The sequence below is a fragment of the Bubalus kerabau genome, chromosome 11, assembly GCF_029407905.1.
Source record: "Bubalus kerabau isolate K-KA32 ecotype Philippines breed swamp buffalo chromosome 11, PCC_UOA_SB_1v2, whole genome shotgun sequence".
Taxonomy (NCBI): domain Eukaryota; kingdom Metazoa; phylum Chordata; class Mammalia; order Artiodactyla; family Bovidae; genus Bubalus; species Bubalus kerabau.
Window position 1 is genome coordinate 6,151,301 of NC_073634.1, and position 12,698 is coordinate 6,163,998.

Here is a 12,698-nt window from a genome sequence, read left to right on the forward strand (position 1 = left end):
GGGGACCCTTGTTTGAGTTTGAATTCTCAGGTTTTCTCTTTGGGCTGTAAATCTGTTCCTTTGTTTCTCTCTCTTCCCCAGAAAGGACGTCATATGCTGTTATCTTCTTGTGTCTGGCAGAGCTCCCTTAGTGCTGATCCTTCAAGGTCCATCCCTGTGGCACCAGGGGCATCATTTCCTAATTTCGGTGCCAGTCTCTAATGACTGGGTAACAATCCAGCATATAGATGTAGGGCATCTTGTTTAAGCTTTGATCTGTTTGTGAAGATTTGCTGTTTCTGTCTTGACTTTTGTAATAAGAGCAGCAGTGCATGTTGTGGCCCGACTCTTTGCAACCCCAAAGACTCGAGCACGCCAGGCCTCCCTGTCTTTCACTGTATCCTGGAATTTGCTCAAACTCATGTCCATTGAGTCAGTGATGCTATCCAACCATCTCTTCCTCTGTCGTCTCCTTCTCCTCCTGTCCTCAGTCTTGCAGCATGCGGGATCTGAGTTCCTGACCAGAGATTGAACCCATGTCCCCTGCAATGGAACCATGGAGTCTTAACTATTGGACTGCCAGTGAAGTCCCTGAGGTGGCATCTTATTAATTCACAGGGAGCTAGCTTGGGCCCTGGAGGTGATCGATTTTATAAACTATGCTAATGGTGATCTTTACATTTTTTTTCTTAATTTAAAAAATAATTTATTTTTGGCTGCACTGGGTCCGTGTTAGTTTCTGTGGGCTTTCTCTAGTTGTGGAGAGCAGGGGCTACTCTTTCTTTGCAGTGCTTGGGCTTCTCACTGTGGTGCCTTCTCTTGTTGCGGAGCACAGGCTTAGTTGCTCTGTGGCATGCGGGATCTTCCCAGACCAGGGATTGAACCTGTGTCCCGTGCATTGGCAGGCAGATTCTTATCCACTGCAGCACCAGCAAAGTCTTAGGGTAATCTTTTTACATTAAAATTTTTTTAAGGTTTCTGAGAGGTTATTTATTATTTTTAAAATATCATTAGTTCTTTTTTTTTAGAGGATTGTAGACATAAAGACAGTTAAGTTTCTGGATTAAAGGCAAAACAGGGTTTCTAGTAACAGTACTAGAAAAAAGATGCTCTGTTATCAGAGAGGTAAGCAGGAATTTTCCAGGTTGGGAAACAAGCACTGTCTTGGGTTTCTTTTGCCTTAGTTAGGTCTGTGGTGCCTTCACAAGGAAAATTTCAATCTACGGTTGAAAATAAACACCAGTCATAATGCATTTGTAGTCCCTGGCAGGAGGCACGTGTTTGACATCCCCTTGGAGGTGTGTAAAGGACCTTCAAGCCTCTGGTTTTGCCCCTGGGCTCCTTTACACTTTGTCAGGATTGCTTTGTTTTGGGGGAGTTTAGTGTGGAGACATCCCTGGTAATACTTCTAACATTATCCTGTGAGTGATGGATGAATATTGTCAATCTATCTCTGCTCTTATGGGTTATATATCATGAAAAATTTTGTTCAACTCCATTGTAAATATTTTTGGTGCGTAAGTCAGCTATCCTAAGATATAATGTGCATCGTGACTTCTCCCATCTTTTTTCCTCATCTTTTCTGCTCTGACAGTTAGTATACAGCATCCCTGCACTTCCCCAGCTTTTCTCGCCAGTGAGATGGGCGAATTCCCCTCTGGCGTGGTGGCCAGCCTGAGCCTCATCAGGGCCTTTGTGACTTTGACTGCTGCTGTTTTGTCACTAAGTCGTGTCTGACTCTTTCGTGGCCCCACGGACTAGGCACCGGGTTCCTCTGTCCGTGGGATTCTCCAGGCAAGAACACTGGAGTGGGGTGCCATTTCCTCCTCCAGGGCATCTTCCCAACCCAGGGATTGAACCTGAGTCTCCGCATTGCAGGTGGATTCTTTATACCACTGAGCCACCTAGGAGCCCTCTTTTACTGTCACTATAGGTATTTTCTTAAACAGCAGAAAAGCATCTAAAATGTTTTTGTCATTCAACTGTTGGCTTAAAAGAAAATGCACAACGTGAGAGTTGTGAGCTGTTTTATCTGCGGCAAAATGAGGACTTTAGCCTGGGAGACAGCAACTCAGACAACTCTGAGACACTGCTCCGAAGAGGCAGGGCAGAAGGTCAGTACTTATGTGAGTCTGGTGAAGGGGAGTACATGCAATCAAGCACGTATTTTGCAAAAGGTTTCTACTCGTCTCATTAAGCGCTGCTAGTCATGAGGAGTAATTGTCACCATAAGGGATTTTAGTGCTTTTCTAGATATGGGGAGATACAAGAATTGGGCTCATAAAATCAGCTCCCGAAAATATCCAACTATCTGAAAGCCTGTCCTGCTAGTTTCCCCTTAGCACGGAGGCCTCATTTCTGCTCCCCAGCCTGAACTCCTGCAGGGGACGCTGAAGGTCAGCTGCAGCAGCATGTCATTTAATCTTTGCAGAGGTAGAAGGGAGATGGCAGGCAAGCACCGATCTGTAGCTGACACAAGCTTTATAGGCTTTGCCAAACTTAGAAGCTTCTCTGTGGGATGACCTGATGGAGCAGTGGTCGGGACTGAGCGCTTTCACTGCGGGGGTCCTGGTTTGATTCCTTGTTCAGGGACTTAAGACCGTGCAAGCCATTTGGTACAGGCAAAAAGAAAAAAAAAGCCTCTTTGTTTCTAAACCATTCAAATTTGGTGGACTGACACCCTCTCATCCCCACCCCATTTATTTAAATGGCTAGTACAAATATTTGCTTTTAGAGTTTTTTTTGCCAACTTGTCCAGGTATAGGCAAATATTTCAGTCATCAGAGTATGATTTAATTTCTTGGATAGGTCTATATTTTAAGAGTGAATTTAAGTCTGTGATAGCCTTTTCTTTTAGGAACAAATAAAATTAAGTCAGGGCTGTTCTAAGGACTCTAACAAAATTATATATTGTTGCCAAGACGTGGCCAACTCGCTTGAGACCTCATGGACAGTAGCTTGCCAGTTTCCTCTGTCCGTGAGGTTCTCCAGGCAAGAATCCTGGAGTGGGTTGCCATTTCCTCCAGGAGATTTTCCTGACCCAGGGATTGAACCTGCATCTCCTGCATTGGTAGGTGGATTCTTTACCACTGTGCCACCTGGGAAGCCCAACAAAATTATTAAGTATATGGAAAAAAAAGTACTGAGTTAACAATTTGGTCTCTTCATTTGGTATACTTACCAAATCATCTCACATTAAAAAAAACCCAGATACTAATTTTACTCCTTTGGTACATTATTTACATAAGACAAATGTAAAAAGGATTAATACGCATTTATTTGTATGCATTTAAGTGTAGATACATACATAAATACTAGTGTAAGATATATAATACTAGTGCTCGAGGGTGGGATGATTTGAGAGAATAGTATTGAAACAGATACCTTACCTCTTCCCTGGTAGCTCAGCTGGTAAAGAATCCGCCTGCAATGCAGGAGACCTGGGTTTGATCCTTGGGTCAGGAAGATCCCCTGGAGGAGGGAACAGCTACCCACTCCAGTATTCTGGCCTGGAGAATTCCGTGGACAGAGGAGCCTGGCAGGCTACAGTCCATATGGTCGAAAAGAGTCGGACACGACTGCGTGACTTTCCCTTCCATATACATTACCACATGTAAAGTAGATGACCAGGGTGTGTTTGATGCATGAAGCAGGGTGCCCAAAGCCAGTGCTCTGGGGTGACTTAGAAGGATAGGGTGGGGAGGGAAGTGGAAGGGAGGTTCAGGATGTGGGGAGCACGTGTACATATGACCGATTCATGTTAATGTATGGCAGGGGCCGTCACAATGTTGTAATTATCCTCCAAATAAATAAAGAAAAAAAAAGACTCTGCCTGCTAATGCAGATGTAAGGGATTCAGGCTCAATCCCTGGGTGGGGAATATCCTCTGGAGAGGGAAGGGCAACCCACTCCTGTATTCTTGCCTGGGAAAGCCCACGGACAGAGGAGCCTGGTGGGCTACAGTCCATGGGTCACAAAGAGCTAGGCACAACTGAGCATCTGAGCACACACAAACATAAATAGATGATTTAGTTTTTCTGTAGCTTTAAAATATTAACCTTTCAGTATTAGCACTGTATCACATTAAATTATTAAGATGAATTTTAAAAAAAATCAAGACAATCACATCTTCCATTATCCTGGGCATATAACGTGAAGTCGCTGCATTATTGCACATGGTATCACTATCTACATTAATGTTGACTCATAATAGTAATCAACCTGGACTTTTTCCTTCAGAACGAAGACTTCCTTCTAGACAGAAGTATAAAAACTGCCAAGTTAATATTTTATGAGTACTTATTTCAATTACTCTACAATTTTGAGATGGCAAAAACATACTATCATCCAAAACCATCTGCATATTTTGTTCCCCACTGACATAAGGGCAAATTAAAATTCTATCAGTTTTTCAGAAACTAACAACATTTAAAGACTAATTTCAGTCTAAGTTTTTATGGTTAATCTGGATATTTTGTTAACATACTGTTCAGGAATTGCAGTAATATATAAAAATTTATAACTAATATATTATTTATTGTTACATTTGAAGTGAAAGTGTTAGTCACTCAGTCGTGTCCAGCTTTTTGTGACCGCATGGACTGTAGCCCGCCAGGCTCCTCTGTCCAAGGAATTCTCCAGGCAAGAGTACTGGAGTGGGCTGACACTTCCTCCTCCAGGTGGGATCTTCCCAACCCAAGGCTTGCACTCAGGCCTCCTGCATTTACAGGTGGATTCGTTACCATCTGAGCCGCCAGGGAAACCCATGTTAAAAACTTTTAAATTCAGCCTTGGCCTAGCACAGAGCAAGCTACTATGCAGCCTGGTTTTGCAGGTAACTGTCAGGCTGCATCTGGTCAAAGGCTTGGGTCTGGTTGATGAGTAGGTTGCCTCTCAAATACCTGCCCCAGATTATCTGAAAAACCCAGGTAACAGCAGACTGTGCTTTTCCCCTTTCCACATGTTTCTCAAGCCCGAGGATGAGGGTCCTACAGGGTCAAAGAAGGGAGTTTCAGGTGATTTCAGGTGATTCTTCCAAAGATGCAAGTTTAGCATCCCCGAGATACTGAGGTAAGGTTTGCCAACAAAACCTTTTTTTTCCTTTCTGTAAACTAGGGTTTGTGTGACTCTCAGTGGTTCAGTGGCTTTGTAACATCTTATGAGTTGCTGTGGTGTAGGAAGAACCCCAAGCCTTAACTGCGTCTTGATTTTGCCCTTGCACAGAAGCGCCTGCTAGGCAGACGCGGGTCCAGGGCCCAGGTCTTCCATGAGCCTGGCACACCTGAGCCCTGAATGAACAGGAAGCTGGCATCAGAGTCTCAGACAAAGCACAGAAAAGACCAGGCTCAGCGTCCCTCCGGACGACGCTTCAGCTCACCACGCTGACCTTCATGGGGAAGTCTGGATTTCTCTGTGCTGTGACTGACCCCACACAGAAGGTTCACGTTTAGCATCTCTGGTTACCCTAGCAGAGGCTGGGTTTACAGGCCAGGAAAAGGATGACAAGAGAAGTCTGCTGAAGCAGGCAGCACTTTCTGAGAGATTAAACCAAACTCATGTGTTACGGCCTGTGGAACCTGCCCGGTAACTGTGGTTTTTACAGGCACCACTTGGAGGAGCTATGGGAATATGAAAACTGGAAAAGGGTCGAACACTTCTTTTTAGATGTGTGAGCTTTCCCCCCCCCCCCCCTCTCAAGGGCCTTTAGGGAATACTATGGAAATACTCAGAATTTAATTAGGCCACAGAGCTTCCAGCCATAGTAAGTCCAACTCCACAGAATAAGGCACTGATAGAATGACTTACTGTAGTGAGACAGCTCCAACATATGCATATTCTGTGTTTAAAAAAAAAAAGACACAACAAATTCAAGGCTTTTGAAAAAAGCATCATTTATTTCAAAGTACAACATAAAGTTGTATTTTTAAGAAATACACCTTCAATCTTGTATCTCAAGACTTGGCGATGTGCATTTCAGTTTATCTTGAAAATAAATTCAGGTATACAAATGTTACATACCTCAAGTACAAACAGCACAGAAAATGCATATGGTCTCAACCGAATGTTTTAACATTCATTCACTGTTCTTAAAGTTGACTTAACATTTCTGTAATCTGCTTTTAAACCGAGACAGCCTTATTTTAAAAAAATACTCTATTTTTCAGCACAAAGTCCTCATACATTTTTAAAATTAGATCTTGGCGTATAATATTGTGGAATTATTAAAAAACCAACCTTGGTAATTTAATAAAATTGTCACATGCCAGGACTTCTGAAATCGACTTGTCACCTTAGCTGTAATACCAATTGGTGTCACACAGATGGATAAGGCGGGAGGAAGACAGGTGGTGGACAGCTGATAACAGGTAAGGTTTTCAGATGTACAGGTCTTACTGGAGTTTGTGGCTGAGTCCAGACTTTTCTCTAAAAGCACAACAGCAAATCTCGTATTATCATAATTGCAAGAAAGATCTGAAAGAAGCGAGTGGTGTAAGCCTGCCCTGCAGAGATGAGGAGGGAGAGGAGTGGGCAGCAACAGCGGGGAGAGCCTTCGCGGTGTCTCGGAAACGGGCACGTCACGGTCTAGACCAGGGGACACCACCGTTTTAGTTTTCTTTTTTTGCCTAATTTCAATTCTCGTGAGGGAAGTGCGAATTCGACCAGGGGTCTGAGCTCCTCCGTCCGATGGTGGGGCTCCATATCCGCCAGGGGTTGTAGGTCTGGCCCAGGTCGTCGGTGGGGCTGGTGGCGGAGGGCGCATGAGCTGCCGGGGTGCTCTCGGGGCCCATGAGGCTGATGCTCGGCAACGCGCTGGTGGGGCTGGTGAAGGGCAGGCTGCTGTGCAGGCTGCTGGACCAGATGGAGCTGCTGAACGGAGTGGACGACCACAGGCTGCTGGTGCTGCCAAGGATGGGCTGACGAGACAAAACAGACGACGCTGAGCATTAGACGTGAAGGGGACAGATGGCAAAGTGGGGAAGGTAACACTAAAAACAGGCTAGAACACAGGTTCCTCTCACTGTCTACTTTAAAATGAAATGTTTTATACACACAGCCACCTCAGCACCTGAGCAGATGGTTCTGAAATTCTAAAGGGGCGCCCACCACAGCCGGTGGGCTGAGTACAGCCCTCCTGTTCACGGGGGCCCTGCAAGGTCACGGGGCCATGAGCCGTCTTCCTCCTCCAGGGGATCTTCCCGACCCAGGGCTAGAACCCAAGTCTCCTGCATTGCAGGTGGATTCTTTTGCCCTCTGAGCCACCAGGGGAGACCGATCAATAATGGCCTGCTGCTGCTAAGTCGCTTCAGTTGTGTCTGACTCTGTGCGACCCCATACATGGCAGCCCACCAGGCCCCACCGTCCCTGGGATTCTCCAGGCAAGAACACTGGAGTGGGTTGCCATTTCCTTCTCCAATGCATGAAAGTGAAAAGTGAAAGTGAAGTCACCAAGTCGTGTCCGACTCTTAGAGACCCCATGGACTGCAGCCTACCAGGCTCCTCCATCCATGGGATTCTCCAGGCAAGAGTACTGGAGTGGGGTGCCATTGCCTTCTCTGAATAATGGCCTGCAAGGTCTCAAAGAGTTCTACCCCATTTTAAAAGAACGGTTAAGACGCTTGTAGAACTGAAGCCACAATGATTACGAGTGAAGACAAACTTCGGAACTGGTGAAGTTAAAGCATCTCCTGGTCAAACCCTGCACATCTGAGTCTTCCTGAGGATGAAGTGATCACAATGGGATCCTATTTTTCTGTCATGATTTTGTCCAAGCTGAAACCAGGAGTCATTTACTCTTTGTGGCGCATGACCTTTGCAGAACCATTTAGCCGAGAAATACACAGATGCACCTAGAAAAAGCCGGAGACACGGGCCTCCCAGGACCCAGTGTGTGCCACACTCAGGCACTGTCTGACCTGGAGGTGGCGGGATCCGAGAGGGGCCCCTAGTCACCCTGCGGTCTAACTTACAGGTTGGGAGAGGCTGAAATGAGAGACTTCAGAGATCGAGCCTCAGCGTCTCAGCCTTCCTCCTGTAACTTCTGGACCATCTCGGCTCTGAAGAGAACTGATGGTCACTTTGGCAGAAATGGAGACGCAGCAGTGGACAGGATGAGCGTGCCCACGCCTTCACACTGCTGGTACCCTCCACCTCTGTCAGTGGCACCCCAGGCGTAGCGGCAGCTGTGATGCTGCCTGAGCAGGCAGGCCGAGCAGGCCCAGGACTCACTGTGGCCGTGCGGGTAGGGGAGCCGGAACTGGCTGGCCAGGAAGGGCTGGGCTCTGTGGCCGGCGAGTCCCAGAGGTAGGAGGGGCCGCTGCTCAGCTCATTCCAGCTCCTCTGCGAGGCCTGATTGCACGATCGCGATAACCCGAGCTTGCTGAACACTTCTGGAAGAGAGGAAGCAAAGGCAAGTGTGCGCTGGATCCGGCCGTGCTCCCGGGGCAGGTCGGGCGTCCTCTCAGGGGTCTGCATCGCACCCACTCCAGCAGCCCCCACCATTCACGGTGGGGCGTGGGCGGCACCCCTGCCCATGACCTCAGAACCTCACCCACGCCTTTCACTGGACCGTCACGTGCAAACACCATCACAGCTAATGGGAATTCTAATTCTCAACAGCAAGAAAAATAAGGAGCTCCAGTGTAGCCAGGAGCCACCTCTCAGACACAGAACTTTCTTGAAGCTCTTAAGTCAGTTCTGCAGAACATAAGCCAGTGGGGATCCCCACTGCATGGAGCAGACCCACTGCACCTTCAGGCTGGGGTGTGGGGAGGGGCCCATCCAGGACAGGGCAGCAGAGACAGACCCACGTCCCGGGAGTCAGCCCCGTGCCCATGCCTACGGCTGCCTGACAGCGCTGGAGAGGGAAATGCATCTTTCAAACACGTCCCCCAGACGGCCACCACAGTCTCCTCCCTCCATCTGTCCACGGCTCGCTAGTCATGGTCCAGGGTTTAAACACTCACCACCAGTTAGGTTAAAAGAATTCCCAAAGGCTGAGAACGAGTTGAGGGGTGTGAAGTCAGGGCTGCTGGGGTTGCTCACGGGGCTCCACAGACCCGAGCTGAACATTAGGAGAGAAAAACGCAACACACAAGAACGTGACGGTCAATGGAGTCAGACCCAGCGCTCACAGCTGCGCGCGTGGCAGGCCCTGTTCCAACGGGCGCACGCGTGTTACAGACAACAGGGAGACCTGGAGACTGCTCCGTGCCCGGAGGGCCCAGAGCTCAGGCCACTCTGCCACAGGCTGGGAGCCTGGCTCAGAGCAAGTGTTCTGTGCAGAAAAGAGGTATTTCTTCCTTATTTACCTTTCAGCAATGGAAGATTTATTAAACTGTTTCAAATCTAGGATTCGCTTTCTTGTTAGTATCAGGCAGGTGAAAACTGGGAGTCTACTTGAAGTTTTATTATTTTACTGTGGGAATTTTATCCAGACGAGTGAACCGAGGCAGCACCTGCACGCCACCGGCCCCGTGGCTGCTCTGGGTCACAGTGCGGCAGTGCGGAGACTGCCTGGAGCCTGCTCCCGGGCCCTCCCTATCTCAGTCTGCTTCCTCTGCTTCTCATGGTGAGGTCACAGCCTTTCCACACTGACCATGACAACGGAGAGGGACGACAAGAGACTTAGAAGGCGGTCACACGCCTGCCTCCTCCCCTGTCAGGGGGCCCAGGGGGGAGCAGAGACCCCCACCAAACATCTGCTTGTCATCTAGGGGCCTCAGAGCACACACACAGCTGGAAGATGTGAACCCGGCCTGAGAAGCCGCTTGCCTCCAGCCCGACTGAGGTGGGCCGGCCATACCTGTCTGAGCCATCGCCGTCAGCAGGAGTGTGTGAGATGCCAAGGCTGCTCGAGAAATCTGTTTTGCTTGAAGAGACTTTGGCAAAGCCGTTCCCACCTGTAATAACGGGCTCCGAGTCAGCAGGAGGCAGTCGGGCCACAGGTATGTGCCCAGGCCCAAGGCCCAGTGGTGCCTGTCTCTGATGCCAAGCCACTCACCTGGGCTCTTGTCATACCCAGCCGCGACCGCAGCGAAGGTGGGGTTGCCATTCTTGCCCGGGAGGGAAGCGGCTTTTGCCAGTTTGTGTTTGCTCCCGCTTGGCTGCTTTGCTTTAGAGTCGCTGGAGGGAAGAACAAGGCGAGGGCCCCTCAGTCCCGCTGGCACTACCCCCGGCCCCGGCCGCCCCGGGGACTCGTGGCCCAGGCGCTGTGGCTCCAGCAGGGCTGGGGGTGGCCAGCCCGAGACTCTGCGGTCAGGTGGAAAGTCAGGGGTGTGGGGAGAAGGGAAGGAAAAGAGCCAGGGCAGCCCCTTCTAGAGAGAACAAGGAGCGGGCCGCCAGGCAGGAAGGGCCGACCACTGCTGCCGCGTCCCCGTGCCAGCCGCGGGTGAGGAGCCCCGGCCAGGAGGACGCAGGGCGGGGAGCAGCGCAGGCCCTCAGTCTGTGAGCGGCACCCCCGTCAAGGCCACGGTCACACTAACGGTCGGGCTCTGTGCCTCCCATGTGCTCGGCTCTTGCAGGCCCTGCCCTGTCACTGTGACCTTCACCCGCCACAGGCTCAGAGCAAATGACCCATACGCCTGTTTCCTCAACTCTCAGCACAGCTCGTGGGACTTCATTCAGGAAGGATGTGCTTTCTGGCTCCTGAACCAGACCCTGACTCTATGGGGCCGCCCTGAGGTAAGGGCTGGGGAGCGGGGCTGAGCCTGCACAGGGCGGGATGGCCCTGCAGCCTCTGAGGGTCCCCCCGACCCAGCCCCAGCTCGGCCGCGAGCCCACCTGCCCGGGCTGCTGTGGACGATGCTGCTGTAGCTGCCCCGGGACGTGAACGGGCAGGGTGCGGCGGGTGGTGAGGGGGAGGCGGGCGGCGGCGAGGTCTGGCGTTGTTTCAGGAAGATGTCTGCGTTGAGGGTTTGCAGAGAGAGTTTATAAAGACTATCTGTAGCTGCAAATTAAAATTAAAAAGTCTCAATTGTGACATTTTGATTTTTAGTCTTAAAAAATAGTTGCTTTTGATATTCCAACATCAAAGGCAGTAACGCAAGTGCTTCTCCCAAGAAAAAGCCTACAGCTTTCACGTGTGCTGTTTCTCTGCCTTTCATGGAATCCCCCAACATGACCCAGCTCTGCAGGCCCTTCCTGGGGGGTGAGGCCCCTCCCTCCTCAGGCTGGCAGGAAGCTTTCCCCTGTCCTCAGGGACGGGCAGGTGCAGTCTCTGCCTGGACCTGGAAGACCCTGGACTACCACACAGGTCCCAACCTCACAGATGCGGGGCCGGGAGAGCACCCCAGCTCCCCCAGGGGGACCCTTGTGCTCCGTGGGCCTGCCTGGTCCCTGTTTTACAAGGATACTCTATTCCTGCTGCCCTTTAAAGCACAGCTATTTCAAAAATTTTAAACAGAAAATAAGTTAGATTCTGCATTCATTCAATGGAAACACATCACTTATCAGAAACAGGTACCACCCTGCACGTCCGTCACGTGTGCCCTGGTGTTGTGACACGAGGTGCGAGGAGAGGGCTTGGCCCCCACAAGCTCAGTCTCTGGGGGACCCTACTCGCCCAGTTACCCTGGCACCACCCCCCCGGCCGAGCATCCCGCTTGTTTCTTTGCCCAGCTCAGTGTGTTGCCCCCCTGGTCCCTCTGGCCGGCCTTTCGAGCCTCCAGAGCAAGGACGGGCTGCTCTGTTCCCTACCCACCCGGTAGGGCCTGTACCCCTCACCTTCAGAATCAAGCTGGCTCCGTGGGTGGTTCCCCTTCCCTCCAGCACTGCGTGCCTCTCCCAACAGGCAAGGGGCTGGGGCCCAGGTGAGCTCACGTGATCCTGGCTATGTCCAGGCCCCCCTCTCTTCAAAGCCAGAGTTAGTTTTCCCATCTTCAGCTGTGCACCTGCCCTAAAAGCTCTCCCCACACTTCCCCCATGGGGCTGGCCCCTATTGACCTGCCGTTTCCACCTGTCCCCTCTCACACTCGCTCGCTGGAAGAATCTCCCCTCCTCACTTGCCCGAATGTCTGCTGACCTGACACGCACACTGCCTCCCTGGAGAATACCCCCAGGCTTCGCTGGGCTTCACACAGTCCAGTGAAACCGGCTCCCTGGGAACACAGAGTTTACTCCCTATGCTGAAACGCAGCTTCCTCTGTGGGGAAACGGCCCCTGTCACAGGGTACAATCCGAGCACCAGCGTCCTGTTGAAACCTCGGAGGGGATCTAAGGGCCTGAAAGCAGCAGCCTGGACCCCGGGATGACCCAGAGACTCGTTCAACTCATTTCTTGAATGACCAGGGATTTCAGACTCTCTCCCTCATCTCAGGCGAGAAGAAAGTACTAAAAAGGCTCCAGAAAGTTTCATAGCAAATATGGGGCTGCAGGTTTTAACCCAGGGAGTGTCTCTCTCCAGGGCGTATTTACACAGGCTTGGGTTCAACGCCCACCTCACCCAAGTTCTTCGCCCTCATTCAACTCACTGGCCTCCAATCACCCTTCTTCTCTAAACCTCCGTGCCCTCTAACCTGGTACTCACCCCGGATTTTCCCTTTGGCGCAAATGGGCCCAATGGAGTCACTCTGATATGGTGGCTGAGTGCAGACAAATCAGCCCTACAGGGCTGATCGTCAACACCCTGCCCCCTCGCCCTGGCTGTGCCGGTCTCTCCTCTTCCAGGTCCTATCTATCTAGAGCCTGAGGGCCCCCACCCTGTTCTGGGAGACAGTGCTCCT

The 12,698-nt window shown here is 50.6% G+C and overlaps 1 protein-coding gene across 6 annotated transcripts in view; it reads right to left on the bottom strand.

The window, feature by feature from the left end:
- Positions 1-5,853: 5,853 nt before the first annotated feature.
- TMEM131 (transmembrane protein 131) overlaps positions 5,854-12,698 on the bottom strand; it is a 182,051-nt gene continuing 175,206 nt past the window's right edge. For all 6 annotated transcript variants that reach the window (XM_055539390.1, XM_055539389.1, XM_055539388.1 and 3 more), the window contains 6 exons: positions 10,759-10,924; positions 9,980-10,101; positions 9,782-9,878; positions 8,943-9,040; positions 8,206-8,366; positions 5,854-6,893 (listed from right to left, as the gene is read on the bottom strand). In XM_055539390.1, the coding sequence (XP_055395365.1) occupies positions 6,609-6,893; positions 8,206-8,366; positions 8,943-9,040; positions 9,782-9,878; positions 9,980-10,101; positions 10,759-10,924 (929 nt within the window). In that variant the 3' untranslated portion in view covers positions 5,854-6,608. The remainder of the gene's footprint in view (positions 6,894-8,205; positions 8,367-8,942; positions 9,041-9,781; positions 9,879-9,979; positions 10,102-10,758; positions 10,925-12,698) is intronic.